A 26,518-nucleotide genomic window follows, 5' to 3' on the forward strand; every position below is an offset into this window, starting at 1 on the left:
ATACCTACTTACTACCTACATAGAGTACGAGTAATACCTACCTAGTAATCCTATGTTTTCAAAACCCCAAAATCTACTCAAAACCTCCTCTCGCGCTCCATCTTCTGATATTTTGATTACCATTATTTTCTGTTCGGACCTGCACGTCACGGAGAGTATCATTATCCGAGCTTATTGTTTATACTCCCAATTGTTTATAATAGATAGCTTTGGACGGAGAATAAATTAGATATCGAACAGAAAAAGATAAAGGTACAATGGACGCAGATCTACGAGCATGGCTGTGAGCTACAAGATCCTATTATAAGAGTAGGCGGATCCCTGATGGGTTATTAAATTCAAAGCTCCAACAGTAATTTACAAAGAGATACCACAACAGGGATCTCATGTTCATAATGAACGCAGTGGGGAGAAGATGTTATTAATAATGTTTCGGATGGACCAACAAAAATGTTTCGTAGAGGTAAAATTATGAAGTGATTTTTCACTATTTTTTAGGGAGTGGATCTAACGAAAAAGCTACTGAAGATCGCTAGAATTTTCAGGCTAGGAACCAGCTTAATTCCATACACACAAAAAGGCTTACCAGCTAGGAACCAGCTTAATTTCATACACAAAAAGGCTTACCAGCTAGGAACCAGCTTAATTCCACTCTGAGGGTTAGGTGTAGGAGCAAACAGCCCGAGAGGATGGCTGAAGGTTCTAGGAATCTACGAAGCTTATTACCAGTCTAATGGGGAGTGGAACAGCGAACTTTCAGAAACCTGTAGAAACAGGGAAATGTAGTAAAATTATTGAAAACAAATCGAGTGATTGGACAAATTATTTATGTGAGTAGGTAGCTAGTAGCCAGGTGTAGCAATAGCGTATTTCAGCAACCATAATGATGTGTCAGATCAAAATATGTAAGTATTTCCCAGTAATGTACATATGAGCTGTAGTTCACCCGTCTGTACTCATCTCTGATTAATACCTATATCTGAGATAAGGCAATAAAAAAAGTCGGCAAAGATGAAACCATCAGCAGATGATGAACCGACTTATCATTTCGGACGAATAGACTTCCATTTCATAACCACGAGAATCTCATGAGTAATTTATAACGATATATTGTAGGAATAGCGTATTTCAGCTACCATAATGATGTGTTAGATCAAAATATGTATAAGCATTTCCCAGTAATGTACATATGAGCTGTAGTTCACCCGTCTGTACTCATCTCTGAATAATACCTACCTATATCTGAGATAAGGCAATAAAAAAAGTCGGCAAAGATGAAACCATCACCAGATGATGAACCGACTTATCATTTCGGACGAATAGACTTCCATTTCATAACCACGAGAATCTCATGAGTAATTTATAACGATATATTTATGCAGTAATTTATACAGTGGTTGAACACTTCTAATAAAGAAGGGTCAAAAGAACAAATGACGGTCGGAAAAGTCTTAAAAGACCAAACGAGTTTTGAGGAAATCACCTTAGGCTTTAAGTTTTCTGGTTCCCATTAAAAGGTTTTGTAAGTATTTTACAAAACTCTTGTAGGTACCTATCTCCGTGAATACTGAATACCTAACGGAGATATCACAAAGTTTTTTTTTTTTCTTTTTCAGATTCCAAACAACAGAAACTAAAAAGGACTCTAGTAATAATTGTAGGTAAGTAGGTAAATAGTAGGTATTAAGCACTGAAATGTAGGTACATACGGTCGGTAGGTAGGTACATAAGGGAAAGATGCTTTATACTTTAATACTTTCATAAGTATTTATTTTTTACTTTTATGAGTATATGTTATATGAGTACCTACGTTTATGTTGGTTGGTTCATGTATGTGTACGTTTATGAGTATGAGAGAATCAGGGTTGGTATAATGGAACTTGTTCTAAGCTGACCGTCTAAATAAAGCACTACTTATATACTTATACTTATGCAGATGGAAATAGTATTAAGCACTGAAATGTAGATACATACGGTAGGTAGGTACATAAGGGAAAGATGTTTTATACTTTAGTACTTTCATAAGTATTTATTTTTTACTTTTATGAGTATATGTTATATGAGTACGTTTATGTTGGTTGGTTCATGTATGTGTACGTTTATGAGTATGAGAGAATCAGGGTTGGTATAATGGAACAACTTGTTCTAAGCTGACAGTCTAAATAAAGCACTACTTATACTTATATACTTATACTTATGCAGATGGATCAACTATACTTTACTTTAAAGTGTGTTTATGTAGATGTGTCAGCCATCATGTCAAAAAATTGTCACAACCGTGAGAAAGTCATCAGGGTCTGTAGAAGAGACAGCTAATAATAGTAGTAGCTGATGGTATTCTAAAAGATATCTCCTGTTTACTCTAATAGCTCAAGTGAGAATGTGAGATGTGATTACGTACAAAATATAAGGCGAATATAGCTGGTTAATTGGATTAGTTCGATTAGGTAAATAGTATTAAGCACTGAAATGTAGGTACATACGGTAGGTAGGTATATAAGGGAAAGATATTTTATACTTCAGTACTTTCATAAGTATTTATTTTTTACTTTTATGAGTATATGTTATATGAGTATTATGAGTACGTTTATGTTGGTTGGTTCATCATGTATGTGTACCTACGTTTATGAGTATGAGAGAATCAGGGTTGGTATAATGGAACTTGTTCTAAGCCGACAGTCTAAATAAAGCACTACTTATACTTATGCAGATGGATTAACTATACTTTACTTTAAAGTGTGTTTATGTAGATGTGTCAGCCATCATGTCAATAAAGTTGTCACAACCGTGAGAAAGTCATCAGGGTCTGTAGAAGAGACAGCTAATAATAGTAGTAGCTGATGGTATTCTAAAAGATATCTCCTTACATACGGTAGGTAGGTACATAAGGGAAAGATGCTTTATACTTTAGTACTTTCATAAGTATTTATTTTTTACTTTTATGAGTATATGTTATATGAGTACCTACGTTTATGTTGGTTGGTTTATGTATAAGTACGTTTATGAGTATGAGAGAATCAGGGTTGGTATAATGGAACTTGTTCTAAGCTGACAGTCTAAATAACGCACTACTTATACTTATGCAGATGGATCAACTATACTTTACTTTAAAGTGTGTTTATGTAGATGTGTCAGCCATCATGTCAATAAAGTTGTCACAACCGTGAGAAAGTCATCAGGGTCTGTAGAAGAGACAGCTAATAATAGTAGTAGCTGATGGTATTCTAAAAGATATCTCCTGATTGGGCAGGATTATTAAACGAATAGTTTGATTGGCAGTATCCTGTATCCTAACATTCAGAGCTCCTCATGATTCATCAATCCAATCAAGTTGTTTCCGTGGAGTACACGGCAGCCGGGACGTGGAGTTATGGGGGATTTTATTGAACGGAGGAAGTGAGTTCTCAGTTTTATCTTACTTTTTTTTAGGAGGTTTCATAGAGGGAACTGTACCTATCTACTGAAGTCTTATCGTCTCGAAATAGAAGAATGGAATTGAATTGAAAACATGTTACTTTTATTTTTAACAATATACAATACATAGTACATCTCCTAAGCTAACTCAGTGTAACTTCTGGGGAGATGGATTCTCCTTTTCCAGTTTACTTTTTGTTCACTCTTGCAACACGGCAGCCGGGACGTGGAGTTATGGGGGATTCTATTGAACGGAGGAAGTGAGTTCTCAGTTTTATCTTACTTTTTTTTAGGAGGTTTCATAGAGGGAACTGTAATCTACTGAAGTCTTATCGTCTCGAAATGGAAGAATGGAATTGTATAACAATATACTATAGGTACATAGTACATCTCCTAAGCTAACTCAGTGTAACTTCTGGGGAGATGGATTCTCCTTTTCCAGTTTACTTTTTGTTCACTCTTGCAAAATTTAGAATAGGTAGGTACTATGAAATCGACAGTAGGTAATTTGTATAGATATAATTATGTAAGTATACATAGGTATTGGACGGTTTTTACTTTTTTTTCTATTCCAGTTCCTCTGTTAATTGTAATATTAAATGAGATAGGGTAGAAGAAAACCAGCCGTTCCGAGAACGAACCTTATCTGTTTAGGATAAAGTTCGCTCCGGTTGAGAATCGAAACCACGACCTACCGCTTTACAAGCCAGGCACGCTACCTTCAAATCCACCTTTCCTAGGCTGGGGTCCATTTAGTTGTTAATCTCTTCGTTTAATATCTACCTTCTTCTTCAGGTTCCTCTCCTATCGGAGGTTGGAAATCATGATGGCAATCTCGTCTTTGTTTCTCGCAATCCTCATCAATTCTTCTTGATCAGCACACCCATACGAGTCTCTCAGATTTCTCCCCAATGACTTTCTTCTTCTGCCTCGTCTTCCTTCAAACTTTCCTTCCAGTATCACATTCAGCAACTTGTACTTTGGCCCTGCTCAGAAGAATGGACAATGAACAATAGGTACAATGAAATTGACAGTAGGTAATTTGTATAAATATATGTAGGTATACATAGGTATATTAGGTATTGGACAGTTTTTACTTCTTTTTTCTATTCCAGTTCCTCTGTTAATTGTAATATTAAATGAGATAGGGTAGAAGAAAACCAGCCGTTCCGAGAAATAGCCTTAACTTAACCAATCTGTTTAGGATAAAGTTCGCTACCGTTGAGAATCGAAACCAGGACCTAGCGCTTTACAAGCCAGGCACGCTACCTTCAAATCCACCTTTCCTAGGCTGGGGTCCATTTAGTTGTTAATCTCTTCGTTTAATATCTACGTACCTACCTAAAACTGTTGGCATAATGAGACTTCCTAGTCTTAGGCAACAGTATAAATAAGGTACCTATATTAACATATGTAACTTGTAGGAACGTACCTACTTACCTAACGGAGTACATGTAGGTCTACCCTTTTCTTATCAGATAACATCAGATCATAATCCCTCTGTTATCAGATAACCCCTTTCTTATCAGATAACATTTCCTATTAGATAACATTTCCTACGAGATAACCCCTTCCTTATCAGATAACAGATTCTTACTGTTACAACAAGTTTCAGTGAAAAATTACTTACCCGTCTATAACAGCAACAAATATGATTGTGTTTCAAGATTGTATTTTCTAACAAGCATGACATAAGCTCGAGTGTTGGCAGGTTAGCCCGTTGTGGAATTCCTGGCACATCCACACAAGTGGTATCAGAAGTGGTATGCCTCAGTGGTATTCAGCATAAATGACTCTAATGATTTTTCTAAAGCTTAAGAGGTGGATATCGTTGGGATTGTTATTCCATAGTAGGTATTTTGTTAATGTGGAAGAAAATCTAATTCAAAGATTATGATTGTGTTTCAAGATTGTATTTTCTAACAAGCATGACATGAGCTCGAGTGTTGGCAGGTTAGCCCGTTGTGGAATTCCTGGCACATCCACACAAGAGGTACCTATCAGAAGTGGTATGCCTCAGTGGTATTCAGCATATTATATAAATGACTCTAATGATTTTTCTAAAGCTTAAGAAGTGGATATCGTTGGGATTGTTATTCCATAGTAGGTATTTTGTTAATGTGGAAGAAAATCTAATTCAAAGATCAAAGTCATATTTTGAAAGTCTCCACACTTTCGGAGAACCGGAATACCTACACAACTGAGTCGCCCAATCCCTCCTGCGACACTTTTAGAAGACGTCCACTGCAGTCCCCTTATAAGATCGGGTTCGGTAGCTTTCCTAATGATCTCAGCGTGCTGATATCCATTTTATAAAACTTCTAGGTAGGTAGCTAGTAGCCAGGTGTAGGAATAGCGTATTTCAGAAACCATAATGATGTGTTAGATTAAAATATGTCAAGTATTTCCCAGTAATGTACATATGAGCTGTAGTTCACCCGTCTGTACTCATCTCTGAATAATACCTATATCTGAGATAAGGCAATGTAGGTACCTACAAAACTGAGTCGCCCAATCCCTCCTGCGACACTTTTACAAGACGTCCACTGCAGTCCCCTTATAAGATCGGGTTCGGTAGCTTTCCTAATGATCTCAGCGTGCTGATATCCATTTTATAAAACTTCAGGGATTTCCTAACACGAAACACTAATGGGCTGAAGCTGAACACCACTTAGGTACCTATAATGTGTGTAGTAATTTATTTTCAGCAGTAAAATCAATAGCGGCTTAATGACGCGTTATGCGTTTCATGCTTCCCCAGGAACTTGAAAAGTGGTAGCTTGACAATCCGTGTAGAGACAACGATGTGCTGGAATATCTCACAATTTTCTCGAATTTTTCTGTGAACTGTAGAGCTAACAAGCTGGGTCCGTCCCTCCGGGAATTTTTTAGCCCGTAGTTTATTCGATCGTGATTAGAGAAAATCAGTACCTATGTGCCTACAGGAACTTGAAAAGTGGTAGCTTGACAAGCCGTGTAGAGACAACGATGTGCTGGAATATCTCACAATTTTCTAGAATTTTTCTGTGAACTGTAGAGCTAAAACCTCAGAAAAAGCACCCAATCGATCCCAAAATAGGTTGGTATAATGAGCAAATTTCCATCAAGTGGTGGATATGTTTAAATGATAATTTCTTCAAAATCCAACAAATTATTCAAGAGTCATGGTAAAACAAATCATAGGTACAGACAGACAAAATAAAGCAAAAACTTCCAATGCCTGTAATCTAAACTAAATCGGTCTTTTAACTATACTGGTCGGAACATGGACCTCTTATAACCTTTAAGAATGGGGAAGATAAATATTCTATCGAACCAATATTGGAACCATGCCCATTTTGCCAATAATTTTTGTTTCTTTATTGCTTTTCCCATGATTTACTGGTGGCGATGCAGTCTTGTTTCCAATTTGTAGTGTTTGGTGTAGTCAGTAGTTCAGTAGCTGATAATGTTCCAATAAAAGTGTTTTAGTGGATGTATTCGACCAATTCTCATACGTTCTAGTTATACTGTATAATATAAGACCAAGATTATTATGCATGTCACAAATCCCCTTGATATACGTCATGTAGGTATAAGACGATTTGTGAATGTACGTTCTAGGTATACTGTATAATATAAGACCAAGATTATTATGCATGTCACAAATCCCCTTGATATACGTCATGTAGGTATAAGACGATTTGTGAATGTCGGAAGACAAGAGACACATTAAATGACCCCTAGGACGAGAAAATAAGGAGCGTTTAAACATTATTATCCATTTAGGTATACTTACTTGTTTTTCATGTATTTTTCCAGGTACAGCAGCTGACAACTGGAGGAAAATTATAGGAAATAGGTAGGTACATGAGATAAAGGAAATAAAGGAATAATTAGGTGAGTATGCAATTACCCCTATATCTACTTATTATTCAAAGTTTATGATGGATATCTAAATACTTGTCCCTATACCAGTACAAGTGGAGGTATACTTACTTGTTTTTCATGTATTTTTCCAGGTACAGCAGCTGAAAACTGGAGGAAAATTATAGGAAATAGGTAGGTACATGAGATAAAGGAATAATTAGGTGAGTATGCAATTACCCCTATATCTACTTATTATTCAAAGTTCATGATGGATATCTACATACTTGTCCCTATACCAGTACAAGTTAGTAAAGTTTAGTAAGCTTAGTTCATTATTAGATTATTACATACCTACCTACATAGGATCTTATTCATGATTTACTGGTGGCGATGCAGTCTTGTTTCCAATTTGTAGTTTTTGGTGTAGTCAGTACTTCAGTAGCTGATAATGTTCCAATAAAAGTGTTTTAGTGGATGTATTCGACCAATTCTCAGACGTTCTAAGTATACTGTATATAAGACCAAGATTATTATGCATGTCACAAATCGCCTTGATAGGTACACGTCATGAAAGACGATTTGTGAATGTCGGAAGACAAGAGAAAAATTAATGACCCCTAGGACGAGAAAATAAGGAGCGTTTGCACATTATCATCCATTTAGGTAGGTATTTGAATTACCTAAATCTAGGTGTTATTCCAGGTATAGCGGCTGACAACTGGATATGTATCCAAGCAAACTTGAATAGAGAAGAAGCAGACTAATATCATTATTATTAAGTTCTCAAAGCGAGTGCACAATCAGCATGGCATCAATAAAACATTGTTCTCAATTCTCGTTTCGGATCTTATTGTTTCGTACCTACATTTCCAATATTCTTCATTTCATGCGATATCTATCTGAGCAAACTTGAATAGAGAAGAAGCAGACGAATATCATTATTATTAAGTTCTCAAAGCGAGGGCACAATCAGCATGGCATCAATAAAACATTGTTCTCAATTCTCGTTTCTTAAGTCGCAGAGCAGAGCTTTGCAGCAAATCGCAAATCATAAAAGCATTGTCTTGAGAAATTTTATTTATTCAAGATTTTAAAAGGATGTAATCCCAGACAATTCCATGTTAGATTGCCGCACAGAAGTTGCAATGATGTGTTTCGAATGGATGTATTCGAGAGAACGTCGAGAGAGAAAATGGAAATGTAATTTTATTGTTGTAAAAACATCACAGGGCCGATACTGAGAGCGGATCAGGGAGGGCAACTAGAAATTTTGGCATAAAGATCTAGGTACCTATAGATCGATACCAACTGCCTGGAAATTTACCTGAGGTCCAATTTCCCCTTGTGTCCAAAAATGATAGTGACTTGACAAATTGACAAGGCTAGGTATTCATAATGATGTCCACTGTAAGTATACCTAACCTACCGCTACCGACCTATTCAACGACTGGTTTATATGTGGTCTTGATTTGGCATTCTGATTGGTAGTAAAAAATTAAAAAAAAAGTTGAATATTCTAATGATCATAATTTAGCATGGTTCACCAAATTATACGGACAGTGGTATTTCAGTATCGAGGTAAGTAGATACATATATCTATCTAAGTTAGTTTAGTACCTATTTATGGTTTTATTCTCCATCAAATTGCAGACTCCATCAAATTGCAGCAAATAGACAGATATGCAGTTTAGAATAAATTATGCTGACTAAAATCCATTTAATCATAGGTAATATTCAAGTATAATTCGGTCCCCTTGAAAGGTGAAAAAATAATTATTTTGGTGGTATAATCCAATCAAAGATTCAAGACCTTGTTTAGACTGCTGAGATAAAAGGACTTTTCAGTCCTATATTCGGGCAGGATGAACGAGGTATATTCTATTCTTTTTTCTTCGTTCAGTTGGATCTCACAAGAAGTTCCAGTTCAAAGTTTCTACGGTCGACTACATCACCAATTCTCAACATGAATTCTACGTAGATCTACGTGCAGTCCTCAAACCACACAATATGTAAGTCCGAAGATAAAGAGGCGCCAGACTCTGTAGTCTGTCATTTGAGTCCTTTCTGTCCCTCAGCACAGGGGGGCCAAAAATCTCGTCACAATTAGGTCCATTCTTCTTCCTCTCGAACTCTCCCCTCTACTCTTTCTCTATCATCAGTGGCGTAACGTAGTTAGAAACAAAATGTCGAGGGGAAAAAAACCGGTGCCTAAAAGTTTTTGAGTAATGTACCTATGTCTCGAAATAGAAATACATCTAGGTAGCAGGTATTAGGTACTTATAAAACCTTGTTCCGGAATGAAGAATCCGACAAATTTAATGAGTTGTTTTCTAGTAAGATGGTCCCATAAAGCGGGATTAAATCCTGCTTTATGGGACCAAATTCAATACTTTTTTTCGAAATCTTTGACCTGGTGTAATACCACAATACAAGTATTACACCCATTCTACACGACTGCCCATCCTTCAGTTTCCTCAGTCTTCCCCACACTTAACTATACTTTATCAGAACATGTTTTGTTATCAATTCGAGAAGAGTGATTATTTTCAATATTTCCTCTGAACAGAATTACTTACAGAGGGGTTGCTCTCATAGATTATTTTCTCAGCTGGAACGATCCGAATCTTTTGAATAGAGAAAAGTCTGAAATATTCTACCTTCCCATATGAACATAAAAAAGACCATTATGAAATTATCTGATAACATAAAAACAGTATGCTTAATGATAGGTTTAAAATGAGCTCGAAAGGTAATTTCAAAGATGTGCTCTTTCATGTCAGGCTTAAAACGTACGTATTTACGTCAGGAGTATTAGGTATTTTTAGAACGTTTTTTTGTCTGGATTTTTCAAGTGCTGCGAGGGACAATGGTGGCTTTGTTCCAGGCAGTTCTTGTAGGGTGGATATGTAATTTGCTTAATTGAAATGCTCGAGGAAATTTTGTAATAAATCTTCTTATTTTCTGTCGATTTCTAAACGAGAAAAGATCTAAAAATTTTAAAGCTTATTGTTTTGATTCTATCTGATATGAGGAGATTTGATAGCAGAGTGGGATCTCACAGTTTTAAAAATAACGCTTTTGTCCGTTAAATGGAGGACGTGGGTTCAATACAAGTCAAGGCATAGAATTTCATGCTCATGAAAAAATTGATAAAAATATAATAGTAATAAAATAACTCAGGAACTTGAAAAGTGGTAGCTTGACAATCCGTGTAGAGACAACGATGTGTTGGAATATCTCACAATTTTCTCCAATTTTTCTGTGAACTGTAGAGCTAAAAACGGAGAAAAAGCACCCCCCAATCGATCCCAAAATAGGTTGGTATAATGAGCAAATTTCCATCAAGTGGTGGATATGTTTAAATGATTTCTTCAAAATCCAACAAATTATTCAAGAGTCATGGTAAAACAAATCATACAGACAGACAAAATAAAGCAAAAACTTCTAATGCCTGTAATCTAAACTAAATCGGTCTTATAAAGAAGTAGAGATAGTACCTATACAGACAGACCTACACGTAATTGTAAGGTGCACTACATACTCAAATGACTCGGTTGGCACTATAGAATTGAGAGTGAAAGATTGCTCTAACAACATTCTCGCATTCTTTTCAGTTTTAATGGATGTTTACTTAAACATTTCGAGCAAAGTAAACATTACTAATGATTTTATACAGAAAACTGCATTATACCCGCGTAGATAGTAATAAGACCTGTACCTATGAGCATATTATAGGTAGGTACTTAGGAATTCACATTTTTAATAGGCCCAAAATAAAACCAGGCTCATTGTAACCAAAGGAAAACCAATCGTAAAATCAGCCAGTCTCTTTGTGAAGAAGCTGATTAGAATCTGTCAGTTCCAGTTTTTACTATCCTCCAAAATGGACAGATAGGATAATTACATAATTTGGTTTGGATCCTTGACAATGGGCAATACCTACTTACTACCTACAACCTACATAGAGTAAGTACGAGTACCTAGTAATCCTATGTTTTCAAAACCCCAAAATCTACTCAAAACCTCCTCTCGCGTTCGCGTTCCATCTTCTGATATTCCTATACTCGCACTCTGATTGTGTGTTGTGTTACTTGTGTTGTTAATGTCTAATGCTAATGTCATTGTTATTTGCTTGGCCGTTTGTTTCGTTGTTGATTTTTGGTTGTTCGTTCAACTTGGTTCTTTGTGTTTTCATTGTTGATTTGGACTTTCAGTGTGTTGTTTGGCTTTCCATTTGTTCTTTGATAGTCTTGGTTAACTTTGTCCTGTAACCTGTAAGTATACCTACTCGTGTTGATTTTGTAAGTCACATCATGTTTGACTGTTAGCTTCTTCGAATTGGAATTGATTGGTTATTTGTTGTGTTATTTCTTCAATATATCTTTGCTCTTTTGCTATAACCAATATGCCAAGATTTACTCTTATATGAGGTGTTATTTGAATCGGAGATTTAAATATCTTTTGTCTTCTCGAGGAATCAGACTGCAGTGGAGGCTGTTCAGTCGAATAATTCCTTCTTTATCAAGCTGAGAATGATAATTACCTTTAAATTATTTTGAGCTGTAAGTACGTATACTCGTATTGATTTTGTAATCCACATCATGGTTGTCTGTTAGCTTCTTCAAATTGGAATTGATTGGTCATTTGTTGTGTTATTTCTTCAATATATCTTTGCTCTTTTGCTATAACCAATATGCCTAGATTTACTCTTATATGAGGTGTTATTTGAATCGGAGATTTAAATATCTTTTGTCTTCTCGAGGAATCAGACTGCATTGGAGGCTGTTCAGTCGAATAGTTTCTTTATCAAGCTGAGAATGATAATTGCCAAACAGCTATTTTTCTCAATGATTATACTGTCTAGGGGTTAGAACCAAGTCATTAGGAGGTACAAAACACCTTCAAAATTAACCTCGAAGAGTCTTTAGACATTATCTCACACAACCACGAACCCTTATCTCTCATGATCATGGCTAACCAACTAACCAATTTTACAATAATGTTCAAACACCTATCGCCAGCACGTAAATCTTCACAACAGATAACACGTACATAGGTACCTATCTATATCCTTTTATGTATAAAAAAGAAACATATAGATAGGTAGGTACCTACATATGTACTTACCTTTAAGAGATATTCTACGTAATATCATTAGGCACTTGTTTAAATTTAACTGACAAGGGCTTTTGCACGTATAATCTTTGAACATTGAAACGTAATCTTTATTGCCTTCCCGACAACACACGCACTTGGTATGGTACTTGGGATTACAGTATAGATAATATCTTTTATATATCTACCTACTACCTTCATACCTACATCCTTTTATGTATAAAAAAGAAACATATAGATAGGTAGGTAGGTATCCTACGTAATAATATCAGGCACTTATTTAAATTTAACTGACGAAATGCTCGAGGAAATTTTGTAATAAATCTTCTTATTTTCTGTCGATTTCTAAACGAGAAAAGATCTAAAGATTTTAAAGCTTATTGTTTTGATTCTATCTGATATGAGGAGATTTGATAGCAGAGTGGGATCTCACAGTTTTAAAAATAACGCTTTTGTCCGTTAAATGGAGGACGTGGGTTCAATACAAGTCAAGGCATAGAATTTCATGCTCATGAAAAAATTGATAAAAATATAATAGTAATAAAATAATTTACAAGAAAATGTACAACAAAATTACAAAAATGGAAACATAATTGGAACCGGCATCGGCATAAACAGCTGATGTCATTTAAAACAAGTGGTCCCGGTCACACAAAGACAAGCTCCAGTTTACGTAATCCAGTTAGCCGTTACTATCAAGAGTAATAACAATAATAAATAACGAATGAGTAATTCTAATAATAATAAAAGAGTAAATTCTAATAATAATGATAACAATAATAATGAAGGAGTAATAATAATAAAATGAATGGGACTATTACAGACCGGTTCTCCAGTTCAAAGTTCACAACATAAGCACCGACATCGGTACTGACCTTGTTACAAGAAACCTGATGAAGAAGAGTAAAAGTGTTCTTGATGATGTTGTTTTAGATGTTGATATTGTTGGTCGTTTCTATACATATGTTGCTAATATTGTTGATAATATTGGTCGTATGGTCGTTCCTATACTCGTACTCTAATTGTATGTTATGTTGCTAATGTCAATGTTATTTGCTTTATTCGTTTGTTTCGTTGTTGATTTTTTGTTGTTCTGTTGCTAATGTTGTTGATAATATTGGTCGTATCATCGTATGGTCGTTTCTAATATACTCGTACTCTAATTGTATGTTATGTTGCTAATGTCAATGTTATTTGCTTTATTCGTTTGTTTCGTTGTTGATTTTTTGTTGTTCATGTTGCTAATGTTGTTGATAATATTGGTCGTATGGTCGTTCCTATACTCGCACTCTAATTGTGTGTTATGTTGCTAATGTCAATGTTATATGCTTTATTCGTTTGTTTCGTTGTTGATTTTTGGTTGTTCGTTCAGCTTGGTTGTTTGTGGTATTTTTTTTTTTTTTTTTTTTTTTTTAAAGATGTCTATACTCGCACTCTAATTGTGTGTTATTTTGCTAATGTCAAAATGTTATTTGCTTTATTCGTTTGTTTCGTTGTTGATTTTTTGTTGTTCGTTCAGCTTGGTTGTTTGTGGTATCTTTGTTGTTTTAGTGTTTAGTGTGTTATTTGGCTTTCCATTTGTTCTTCAGTAGGTTTGGTTAAATTTGTCCTGTAAGTACGTATACTCGTATTGATTTTGTAAGTCACATCATGGTTGTCTGTTAGCTTCTTCGAATTGGAATTGATTGGTTATTTGTTGTGTTATTTCTTCAATATATCTTTGCTCTCTTGCTATAACCAATATGCCTAGATTTACATTTACTCTTATATGAGGTGTTATTTGAATCGGAGATTTAAAAATCTTTTGTCTTCTCGAGGAATCAGACTGCAGTGGAGGCTGTTCAGTCGAATAATTCCTTCTTTATCAAGCTGAGAATGATAATTACCGGTATACTCGTATTGATTTTGTAATCCACATCATGGTTGTCTGTTAGCTTCTTCGAATTGGAATTGATTGGTTATTTGTTGTGTTATTTCTTCAATATATCTTTGCTCTCTTGCTATAACCAAAATATGCCTAGATTTACTCTCATATGAGGTGTTATTTGAATCGGAGATTTAAATATCTTTTGTCTTCTCGAGGAATCAGACTGCAGTGAGGCTGTTCAGTCGAATAGTTCCTTCTTTATCAAGCTGAGAATGATAATTACCAAACAGCTATTTTTCTCAATGACTATATTGTCTAGGGGTTAGAACCAAGTCATTAGGTCACTAGGAGGTAGAAAACACCTTCAAAATTAACCTCCAAGAGTCTTTAGACATTATCTCACACAACCACGAACCCTTATCTCTCATGATCATGGCTAACCAACTAACCAATTTTACAATAATGTTCAAACACCTATCGCCAGCACGTAAATCTCCACAACAGATAACACGTACATAGGTATACCTATATCCTTTTATGTATAAAAAAGAAACATATAGATAGGTAGGTAGGTATCCTACGTAATAATATCAGGCACTTATTTAAATTTAACTGACTCCCCTTAATCCATCAACTCAACTCTGGGATCATTGAATCTTCGAATCTTGAACTCAAACTTTCTACAGGTAACGATGATATTGGATGTCAACCATCATTCCTTCAACAGTATCATGAGCCTTTTCATTTAGCTTTCAGGTCTTTGCACCGAACTTTAGCGAAGTAATTTGCGTGCTGCCTTGAGATGAGTGAACTCCCCAGGCCAAAGTAGAAAGTTCAATAACTCAGCTCAACATTCCTCCACAACTTGGCGACATTCGATTGAAAATTAAATTTCCATCATCTCCTCTCAAAGTGCTGTCTCTTCAATGACTATCCTGTCTAGGGGTTAGAACCAAGTCATTAGGTCATTAGGAGGTAGAAAACACCTTCAAAATTAACCTCGAAGAGTCTTTAGACATTATCTCACACAACCACGAACCCTTATCTCTCATGATCATGGCTAACCAATTTTACAATAATGTTCAAACACCTATCGCCAGCACGTATCTTCACAACAGATAACACGTACATAGGTACCTATCTATATCCTTTTATGTATAAAAAAGAAACATGTAGGTAGATAGGTAGATACCTATGTACTTACTTTTAAGAGATATCCTACGTAATAATATCAGGCACTTATTTAAATTTAACTGACAACGGCTTTTGCACGTAATCTTTGAACATTGAAACGTAATCTTTATTGCCTTCCCGACAACACACGCACTTGGTATGGTACTTGGGATTACAATATAGATAATATCTTTTATATATCTACCTACTACCTACAAATACCTACATAATTACCTAATAGGTACCTGCCTACATTTCCAAAGTAGGTACTTACTGGTTACTGGTCGGCCTGTCTCTTCAGTGAGAAGAAAAAGTAATTACCTATTTGAGTATATTTTTCAAGGGGTGGTATTGTTTTTTAACCTACTAATAAATAACAGCTAATATTTCTTCGTGATTTAAAGCTGTGGATCATGTTTGCAAGTTTTCATTTTCTATACCTACCTATTTAGTGTTAAATTTGGCAAAGGGGAATCTCTACCAGCTATGACCGCAAAAGTAGTATCACTCTGATAGAATTACTTACAGAAAGGTTTCTCTGTACGTATGACCTAGATTTTCGGGCCCATACTAATCACTGCTGATAGTTACATAATTTGGTTTGGATCCTGGAATTCCTGGACAATGGGCAATACCTACTTTGGATCCTGGACAATGGACAATACCTACTTACTACCTCCATAGAGTACGAGTACCTAGTAATCCTATGTTTTCAAAACCCCAAAATCTACTCAAAACCTCCTCTCGCGTTCGCGTTCCATCTTCTGATATTATAATTTGGTTTGGATCCTGGACAATGGGCAATACCTACTTTGGATCCTGGACAATGGGCAATACCTACTTACTACCTACATAGAGTACGAGTACCTAGTAGTCCTATGTTTTCAAAACCCCAAAATCTACTCAAAACCTCCTCTCGCGTTCCATTTTCTGATATTTTGATTACCATTATTTTCTGTTCGGACCTGCACGTCACGGAGAGTATCATTATCCGAGCTTATTGTTTATACTCCCAAGGATAGGTAGTTATATAATTTGGTTTGGATCCTGGACAATGGGCAATACCTACTTACTACCTACATAGAGTACGAGTAATACCTACCTAGTAATCCTATGTTTTCAAAACCCCAAAATCTACTCAAAACCTCCTCTCGCGCTCCATCTTCTGATATTTTGATTACCATTATTTTCTGTTCGGACCTGCACGTCACGGAGAGTATCATTATCCGAGCTTATTGTTTATACTCCCAATTGTTTATAATAGATAGCTTTGGACGGAGAATAAATTAGATATCGAACAGAAAAAGATAAAGGTACAATGGACGCAGATCTACGAGCATGGCTGTGAGCTACAAGATCCTATTATAAGAGTAGGCGGATCCCTGGGTTATTAAATTCAAAGCTCCAACAGTAATTTACAAAGAGATACCACAACAGGGATCTCCAGTTCATAATGAACGCAGTGGGGAGAAGATGTTATTAATAATGTTTCGGATGGACCAACAAAAATGTTTCGTAGGTAAAATTATGAAGTAATTTTTCACTATTTTTTAGGGGGTGGACCTAACGAAAAAGCTACTGAAGATCGCTAGAATTTTCAAGCACAGCTTAATTCCATACACAAAAAGTCCACTCTGAGGGTTAGGTGTAGGGGCAAACAGCCCGAGAGGATGGCTTAAGGTTCTAGGAATCTACGAAGCTTATTACGAATCTAATGGGGAGTGGAACAGCGAACTTTCAGAAACCTGTAGAAACAGGGGAATGTAGTAAAATTATTGAAAACAAATCGAGTGATTGGACAAATTATTTATGTGAGTAGGTAGGTAGCTAGTAGCCAGGTGTAGGAATAGCGTATTTCAGAAACCATAATGATGTGTTAAGCCAGGTGTAGGAATAGCGTATTTCAGCTACCATAATGATGTGTTAGATCAAAATGTGCAAGTATTTCCCAGTAATGTACATAAGAGCTGTAGTTCACCCGTCTGTACTCATCTCTGAATAATACCTATATCTGAGATAAGGCAATAAAAAAAGTCGGCAAAGATGAAACCAGATTTACTGGTGGCGATGCAGTCTTGTTTCCAATTTGTAGTTTTTGGTGTAGTCAGTACTTCAGTAGCTGATAATGTTCCAATAAAAGTGTTTTATTGGATGTATTCGACCAATTCTCAGACGTTCTATGTGTACTGAATATAAGACCAAGATTATCATGCATGTCACAAATCGCCTTGATAGGTACACGTCATGAAAGACGATTTGTGAATGTCGGAAGACGAGAGAAAAATTAATGACCCCTAGGACGAGAAAATAAGGAGCGTTTACACATTATCATCCATTTAGGTAGGTATTTGAATTACCTAAATCTAGGTGTTATTCCAGGTATAGCGGCTGACAACTGGATATATATCCAAGCAAACTTGAATAGAGAAGAAGCAGACGAATATCATTATTATTAAGTTCTCAAAGCGAGTGCACAATCAGCATGGCATCAATAAAACATTGTTCTCAATTCTCGTTTCTTAAGTCGTTTTAAAAGGGTGGGATGCCAGCCTAGTTAGCTTAGTTGGTAGTGCGTCTGCCTTGTAAGCGCTAGACCGCGGGTTCGATCCCCGCCCGGGGCGGATTTTATCCTGATGGGATAATGTTCGTTCTCGGAACGGCTGGCTTTCTCCTATCCTGTCTATTTTATTTATTCAAGATTTTAAAAGGATGTAATCCCAGACAATTCCATGTTAGATTGCCGCACAGAAGTTGCAATGATGTGTTTCGAATGGATGTATTCGAGAGAACGTCGAGAGAGAAAATGAAAATGTACCTAGTTTTATTGTTGTGAAAACATCACAGGGCCGAGACTGAGAGCGGATCAGGGAGGGCAACTAGAAATTTTGGCACAAAGATATAGGTAGGGTACCTATACCAACTGCCAGGAAATTCACGACTTCAATTTCCCCCTGTGTCCAAAAATGATAGTGACTTGACAAATTGACAAGGCTAGGTACCTATTCATAATGATGTCCACTGTAAGTATACCTAACCTACCGCTACCGACCTATTCAACATTTCAAAACGAGAACTCTGTATGAAATTTAGAAATTAAATGGAGGAGGTAATACCCTCCCAGGCTTTAGAAAAACGGGAACTTTTCGATTTTATTATCTTTTTTTGCTCCCCTGACATACCTAGTATCAAGAATATTCAATATTCCCCCGCCCCCGGAACCCCCTTCAAATTCCCACCACCTCTCCTATCCTCCCTCTTTCTATTCCTCTTCTTCCTTCCCTTCCTCTTCCTTCCCCCCGTCCCCTGAGAGTTTTCATCGGAATATAAATATTAGATTAATTTTCATTTTCCAAAGCAACTTTGTTTTTCCTCTCCCCCGCCTCGGTTTTCTCTTCCAATTTGCTTCTTCTGCCTCGCCGGTTGCCATTCACGTCTTCATTTTCCATTGTTATATTCCTCCACGAAAATATTTCAGAAGAAAATTGAAGAAACGGAGCTCAATAAGAAGGCACTTTATTTTATGTCTTAGCGAGGCAGATAAAAAAGGAGGAATCCTTTTGTCTTCTATTTTTTTAATGATAAAAAAAGTCTAACAAAGAGATTCGAACTGAAACTTGGCTTCGTTTATAAGCCTCGGGAATTGTGTTTTTTTATGTGCCATATTTGTTATTAATGTGCCGTGTTTGCTGAATATGATGTGTGTCATTATAGTGGAAGTTTTGACTTGGAGGAATGGGAATGAGATTAACTTCAGACCTCGAGACAGCTGTTTCGAAATCAATAGACATTAGAAACACTGAGTTTCATTGTTGGTGGATGTGCTAATACTACCATGCTATTGAAGTGTATTAGTGGATGTGCCTGAACTACCATTTTATATAGTTGATGATCCTATTTCTATTCACACTCGTATTATTTATAGAAGGTTGGCGAATTTAATTTCCCATACCTATACCCACACATTTGTGTAGGTATATCCCTCTTTTAATATTAAGAAAAAGACCATCAAGATCATCTTTTTCGTCTTTTTTCGAACCTCGGACCTCCTGTCAGGTCAGTGCTCCCAGACCAACGGGAAGTTTGCCTCTCTAATTACTAATTACCTACCCAAGTGTCCCAAGTACAATAATTTCACTATTATTTATTGAGCTGAGAATTCACAACGGAGTATTTTTTTTTTTTTTTTCTTCTTTTTATCCTTGTTTACACAAATTAGCCGGGATGTCATTTGATAAAAACACGAGGTAATAGGAGAGAGGGGGGGGGGAGAGGGCAGAGAGGAGAGAGAGAGGAGAAGAGGAAAAATGAAAGAGAGAGGGGAGATGAGAAAGATAAGCGAATTTAAATTTACGCGCGTTTCTAACATGGGCATTTCATCACCGTAATACGAAAAAAATCCCCATGTTCAAGCCAAAACATCGTAACTCCGATCCCCGTGTTCAAAACCCCATAACGTGTGTCATGCGCAGAAACCAAAACTCGTCGAACATTGGACCCGAAACAGGATGCGAAATCTCACTAATGATAAAAAAGTCTAACAAAGAGATTCGAAATGAAACTTGGCTTCGTTTATAAGCCTCGGGAATTGTGTTTTTTATGTGCCATATTTGTTATTAATGTGCCGTGCTTGCTGAATATGATGTGTGCCATTATATTAGAAGCTTTAACTTGGAGGAATGAGATGATCAAATGGAAGAAACGGAGACAGCTGTTTCGAAATCGATTTACATTGGAAACACTGAGTTTGATTGTTGGTGGATGTGCTAATACTACCATGCTATTGAAGTGTATTAGTGGATGTGCCTGAACTACCATTTTATAAAGTTGCAGGTACGATATGTACATTACATAGGTACGATAGGTGATAGGTAACATACCTATTATTAAAAACAGATAAACAAAATACAGTCGAACCTGGATACCATTTTATAAAGTTGATGATCCTATTTCTATTCACACTCGTATTATTTATAGAAGGTTGGCGAATTTAATTTCCCATACCTATACCCACACATTTGTGTAGGTATATCCCTCTTTTAATATTAAGAAAAAGACCATCAAGATCATCTTTTTCGTCTTTTTTCGAACCTCGGACCTCCTGTCAGGTCAGTGCTCCCAGACCAACGGGAAGTTTGCCTCTCTAATTACTAATTACCTACCCAAGTGTCCCAAGTACAATAATTTCACTATTATTTATTGAGCTGAGAATTCACAACGGAGTATTTTTTTTTTTTTTTTCTTCTTTTTATCCTTGTTTACACAAATTAGCCGGGATGTCATTTGATAAAAACACGAGGTAATAGGAGAGAGGGGGGGGGGAGAGGGCAGAGAGGAGAGAGAGAGGAGAAGAGGAAAAATGAAAGAGAGAGGGGAGATGAGAAAGATAAGGGAAAGAGAAAGAGGTGGAAAAGTGAGAGGAAGAGAGAAATAATGAAGGAAAGAAAAAGAGAGGGAAGGGAAAAAGAAAGAGAGAGAAAATGTTGTGTTTGATGTGTTTTTTCTCGTTTAATATTTTATTTTTTATGGCTTCACTAATTACTTTTTTTATTTACTCTCTCTCTCTCTCTCCCTCTCTCTCTCTCTCTCTCTCACTCTCTTTCCTTCCTTCCTTCGACAAAGGACATTTTAATTCAATTTCAATGGAACTGAGAGAGAGAGAGAGAGAAACTTTGAGGTTTCATAGCAAGAACTTTTCTGTCTCCATGTAACATGTAATTCATGTAACACAGTCATTCTATGTATTTTACATAATATTGCCAATATTTTATGTACTTACATAATAGTTCTTTTACATATGTATTGGAAGTTCATGCACATTACATAATTTTTATTGTACAATATTGGCTTTGTTTCTATCACATAACGCATAGGTAGTGACGAATTTTTTATAATAAACTATTATAATTTATAAGGGAAAATTCCGAAAATAGTTAATAGTTTAGGCTTTAGGCAAATGATCATCCCCAGAAACCGATTTCCAAAAAAAAAAAAAAAAAAAAAAAAATTTTACCCAAAAAATGAAAAAATTTTACGGATTTTATAAAAAAAAACTATTCATCGAAATAATGTAAGATATTCATCGATTTTATAAACACAAAAATAGTGTTACCAAGTGGCTGATGCCCATGTATTTTAATTAAAAGTCAATTTTATGATGAAAAAAAAACAACCCATCCCTCAAAATAAGCAAAGAAGAAGAAGAAGAAGAAGAAAAAAAAAGAGAAAGAAAAAAAGGGGGGATTTTGGACCGCTTACAAATGTTGCCTACCCCTGCTCTTCCCCATGACATAAAAACCCAGAAGCGTTTTTATTTTCAGCACAGAAAGTCTTTGACATTTTTTTTTCCATTGTATTTTGTATTATGTGGTGTAGAGAGATAATGTTTGGAAGATGCGGGTGCTATGCTATGTACTTGTTAGAGAATATGAGGGCAGAGTATTCAAAGTACTACCATCAGACTCCATCCGTAATCCGTAGATATACAAAGTAGGTAATGAATATTAATTTATAAACATTCTATAATGTATTTGAAAAACGTGAAGAACAAATTTGGTGGCTGTTTTAGACTGTTAAGGTTGTAGAGAGATGGCAGAAAACATCACAGGGCCGATACTGAGAGCGAATCAGGGAGGGCAACTAGAAATTTTGGCACAAAGGTAGGGTACCTATACCAACTGCCAGGAAATTCACGTAGGTATTCAATTTCCCCCTGTGTTCAAAAAATTATAGTGACTTGACAAATTGACAAGGCTAGGTATTCATAATGATGTCCACTGTAAGTATACCTAACCTACCGCTACCGACCTATTCAACATTTCAAAACGAGAACTCTGTATGAAATTTAGAAATTAAATGGAGGAGGTATTACCCTCCTTTTTCTTCGTTCAGTTGGATCTCACAAGAAGTTCCAGTTCAAAGTTTCTACGGTCGACTACATCACCAATTCTCAACATGAATTCTACGTAGATCTACGTGCAGTCCTCAAACCACACAATATGTAAGTCCGAAGATAAAGAGGCGCCAGACTCTGTAGTCTGTCATTTGAGTCCTTTCTGTCCCTCAGCACAGGGGGCCAAAAATCTCGTCACAATTAGGTCCATTCTTCTTCCTCTCGAACTCTCCCCTCTACTCTTTCTCTATCATCAGTGGCGTAACGTAGTTAGAAACAAAATGTCGAGGGGAAAAAAAACCGGTGCCTAAAAGTTTTTGAGTAATGTACCTATGTCTCGAAATAGAAATACATCTAGGTAGCAGGTATTAGGTACTTATAAAACCTTGTTCCGGAATGAAGAATCCGACAAATTTGATGAGTTGTTTTCTAGTAAGATGGTCCTATAAAGCAGGATTAAATCCTGCTTTATGGAACCCATTTACTGATGAAAATTCGTAATACTTTTTTTTCGAAATCTTTGACCTGGTGTAATACCACAATACAAGTATTACATCCATTCTACACGACTGCCCATCCTTCAGTTTCCTCAGTCTTCCCTTTATCAGAACATGTTTTGTTATCAATTCGAGAAGAGTGATTATTTTCAATATTTCCTCTGAACAGAATTGGATCTAGGTACCTATAGATCGATACCAACTGCCTGGAAATTTACCTGAGGTCCAATTTCCCCTTGTGTCCAAAAATGATAGTGACTCGACAAATTGACAAGGCTAGGTATTCATAATGATGTCCACTGTACGAGTAAGTATACCTAACCTACCGCTACCGACCTATTCAACATTTCAAAACGAGAACTCTGTATGAAATTTAGAAATTAAATGGAGGAGGTAATACCCTCCCAGGCTTTAGAAAAACGAGAACTTTTCGATTTTATTATCTTTTTTTACTCCCCTGACATACCTACCTAGTATCAAGAATATTCAATATTCCCCCTCCCCCGGAACCCCCTTCAAATTCCCACCACCTCTCCTATCCTCCCTCTTTCTATTCCTCTTCTTCCTTCCCTTCCTCTTCCTTCCCCCCGTCCCCTGAGAGTTTTCATCGGAATATAAATATTAGATTAATTTTCATTTTCCAAAGCAACTTTGTTTTTCATACCTAGTATCAAGAATATTCAATATTCCCCCTCCCCCGGAACCCTCTTCAAATTCCCACCACCTCTCTTATCCTCCCTCTTTCTCTTCCTCTTCTTCCTTCCCTTCCTATTCCTCCTCCTCTTCCTTCCCCCCGTCCCCTGAGAGTTTTCATCGGAATATAAATATTAGATTAATTTTCATTTTCCAAAGCAACTTTGTTTTTCCTCTCCCCCGCCTCGGTTTTCTCTTCCAATTTGCTTCTTCTGCCTCGCCGGTTGCCATTCACGTCTTCATTTTCCATTGTTATATTCCTCCACGAAAATATTTCAGAAGAAAATTGAAGAAACGGAGCTCAATAAGAAGGCACTTTATTTTATGTCTTAGCGAGGCAGATAAAAAAAAAGAGGAATCCTTTTGTCTTACATTTTTTTTTTAATAGGGAGATTTCGCATCGAATCCTGATCCCCATAACGCAACCCATGTTGGCGCCATCTTGTTTACATCATGTTTAAATGAAACTTGGCTTCGTTTATAAGCCTCGGGAATTGTGTTTTTTTATGTGCCATATTTGTTATTAATGTGCCGTGTTCGCTGAATATGATGTGTGTCATTATAATAATAGAAGCTTTAACTTGGAGGAATGAGATTAACAAATGGAAGAAACGGAGACAGCTGTTTCGAAATCGATTTACATTGGAAACACGAGTTTGATTGTTGGTGGATGTGCTAATACTACCATGCTAAGGAATTGAATTAGTGGATGTGCCTGAACTACCATTTTATATAGTTGTTGACGATTTTATTTCTATTTATTGTATTTTATAGTTTGTACTGTTGGGTATTAGAGAAGGTTGGCGAATTTAATTTCCTATGTACAAACCTATCCCTTATCCCTGGACCCTGTTTGAATATTAAGAAAACATTACTTTCCTTCCTACTTCCTATAGGATAAGGAAAGTAAAAATTAGATACGAGTATTATCAAATTTTCTTTCGTCTTTTCTGACCCAATCATCGGGGTTCGAACCTCGGACCTCCTGTCAGACCAGTGCTCCCAGACCAACGGGAAGTTTGCCTCTCTAATTACTAATTACCTACCCAAGTGTCCCAAGTACAATTTCAATTCCTCCACGAAAATATTTCAGAAGAAAATTGAAGAAACGGAGCTCAATAAGAAGGCACTTTATTTTATGTCTTAGCGAGGCAGATAAAAAAGGAGGAATCCTTTTGTCTTCTATTTTTTTAATGATAAAAAAAGTCTAACAAAGAGATTCGAACTGAAACTTGGCTTCGTTTATAAGCCTCGGGAATTGTGTTTTTTTATGTGCCATATTTGTTATTAATGTGCCGTGTTTGCTGAATATGATGTGTGTCATTATAGTGGAAGTTTTGACTTGGAGGAATGGGAATGAGATTAACTTCAGACCTCGAGACAGCTGTTTCGAAATCGATTTACATTGGAAACACTTGAGTTTGATTGTTGGTGGATGTGCTAATACTACCATGCTATTGAAGTGTATTAGTGGATGTGCCTGAACTACCATTTTATATACCTAGTTGACGATTCTATTTCTAATTATTGTATTTTATAGTTTGTACTGTTGGGTATTAGAGAAGGTTGGCGAATTTAATTTCCTATGTACATACCTATCCCTTATCCCTGGACCCTGTTTGAATAAAATTCTAATTTTTTTCTTAATAATTTATTAAGAAAAAAATTAGATACGAGTATTATCAAATTTTCTTTCGTCTTTTCTGACCCAATCATCGGGCTTCGAACCTCGGACCTCCTGTCAGGCCAGTGCTCCCAGACCAACGGGAAGTTTGCCTCTCTAATTACTAATTACCTACCCAAGTGTCCCAAGTACAATTTCAGTATTATTTATTGAGCTGAGAATCCACTACGGAGTTTTTTTTATCCTTTTGTTTACACAAATTAGCCGGGATGTCATTTGATAAAAACACGAGGTAAGAGAGAGAGAGAGAAAGGAAGGGAAAGAGGAAATAAGGGGACAGAGAGGAGAGAAATAATGAAAGAGAGGGGTAAAGAGGGAGAGAGAAAGAGAGAGGGAGGAGGGAAAGAGAAAGAGAGATAAGATGAGAGGGCAGAGAGGAGAGAGAAAGAGGAGAAGAGGAAAAATTGAAGAGAGAGGGGAGATGAGAGAGATAAGGGAAAGAGAAAGAGGTGGAAAAGTGAGAGGAAGAGAGAAATAATGAAGGAAAAAAAAGGGAGGGAAGGGAAAAAGAAAGAGAGAGAGAATGTTGTGTTTGATGTGTTTTTTCTCGTTTAATATTTTATTTTTTATGGCTTCACTAATTACTTTTTTATTTACTCTCTCTCTCTCTCTCTCTCTCTCTCTCTCTCTTTCCTTCCTTCGACAAAGAACATTTTAATTCAATTTCAATGGAACTGAGAGAGAGAGAGAGAGAGAGAAACTTTGAGGTTTCATAGCAAGAACTTTTCTGTCTCCATGTAACATGTAATTCATGTAACACAGTCATTCTATGTATTTTACATAATATTGCCAGTATTTTATGTACTTATATAAGAGTTCGTTTACATAATTACCTATGTATTGGAAGTTCATGCACATTACATAATTTTTATTGTACAATATTGGCTTTGTCTCCATCACGTAACGCGTAGGTAGTGACGAAATTTTTAACATAACATAAACTATTATAATTTATAAGGGAAAATTCCGAAAATAGTTAATAGTTTAGGCTTTAGGCAAATGATCATCCCCAGAGACCGATTTAAAAAAAAAAAAAAAAAAAAAAACTATTCATCGAAATAATGTAAGATATTCATCGATTTTATAAACACAAAAATAGTGTTACCAAGTGGCTGATACCCATGTATTTTAATTAAAAGTCAATTTTATGATGAAAAAAAACCAGCCCATCCCTCAAAATAAGCAAAGAAGGAAAAAAAGAGAGAGAGAGAAAGAAGAAAAAGAGGGGACTTTTGGACCGCTTACAAATGTTGCCTACCCCTCCTCTTCACCATCCATGACATAAAAACCCAGAAGCGTTTTTATTTTCAGCACAGAAAGTCTTTGACATTTTTTTT

At 36.2% G+C, this 26,518-nt stretch overlaps 1 protein-coding gene across 1 annotated transcript in view; it reads left to right on the forward strand.

Annotated features, from left to right (window-relative positions):
- The first annotated feature begins 8,798 nt into the window (after nt 1-8,798).
- Nucleotides 8,799-26,518, forward strand: part of LOC103509085 (alkyldihydroxyacetonephosphate synthase, peroxisomal-like) — a 23,074-nt gene continuing 5,354 nt past the window's right edge. Inside the window, exons 1-2 of the mRNA XM_017444033.1 lie at nt 8,799-8,841; nt 9,164-9,272. Of these exons, the coding sequence (XP_017299522.1) occupies nt 8,799-8,841; nt 9,164-9,272 (152 nt within the window). The remainder of the gene's footprint in view (nt 8,842-9,163; nt 9,273-26,518) is intronic.

The sequence above is a fragment of the Diaphorina citri genome, unplaced genomic scaffold (assembly GCF_000475195.1).
Source record: "Diaphorina citri unplaced genomic scaffold, Diaci psyllid genome assembly version 1.1 scaffold465, whole genome shotgun sequence".
Taxonomy (NCBI): Eukaryota; Metazoa; Arthropoda; class Insecta; order Hemiptera; family Psyllidae; genus Diaphorina; species Diaphorina citri.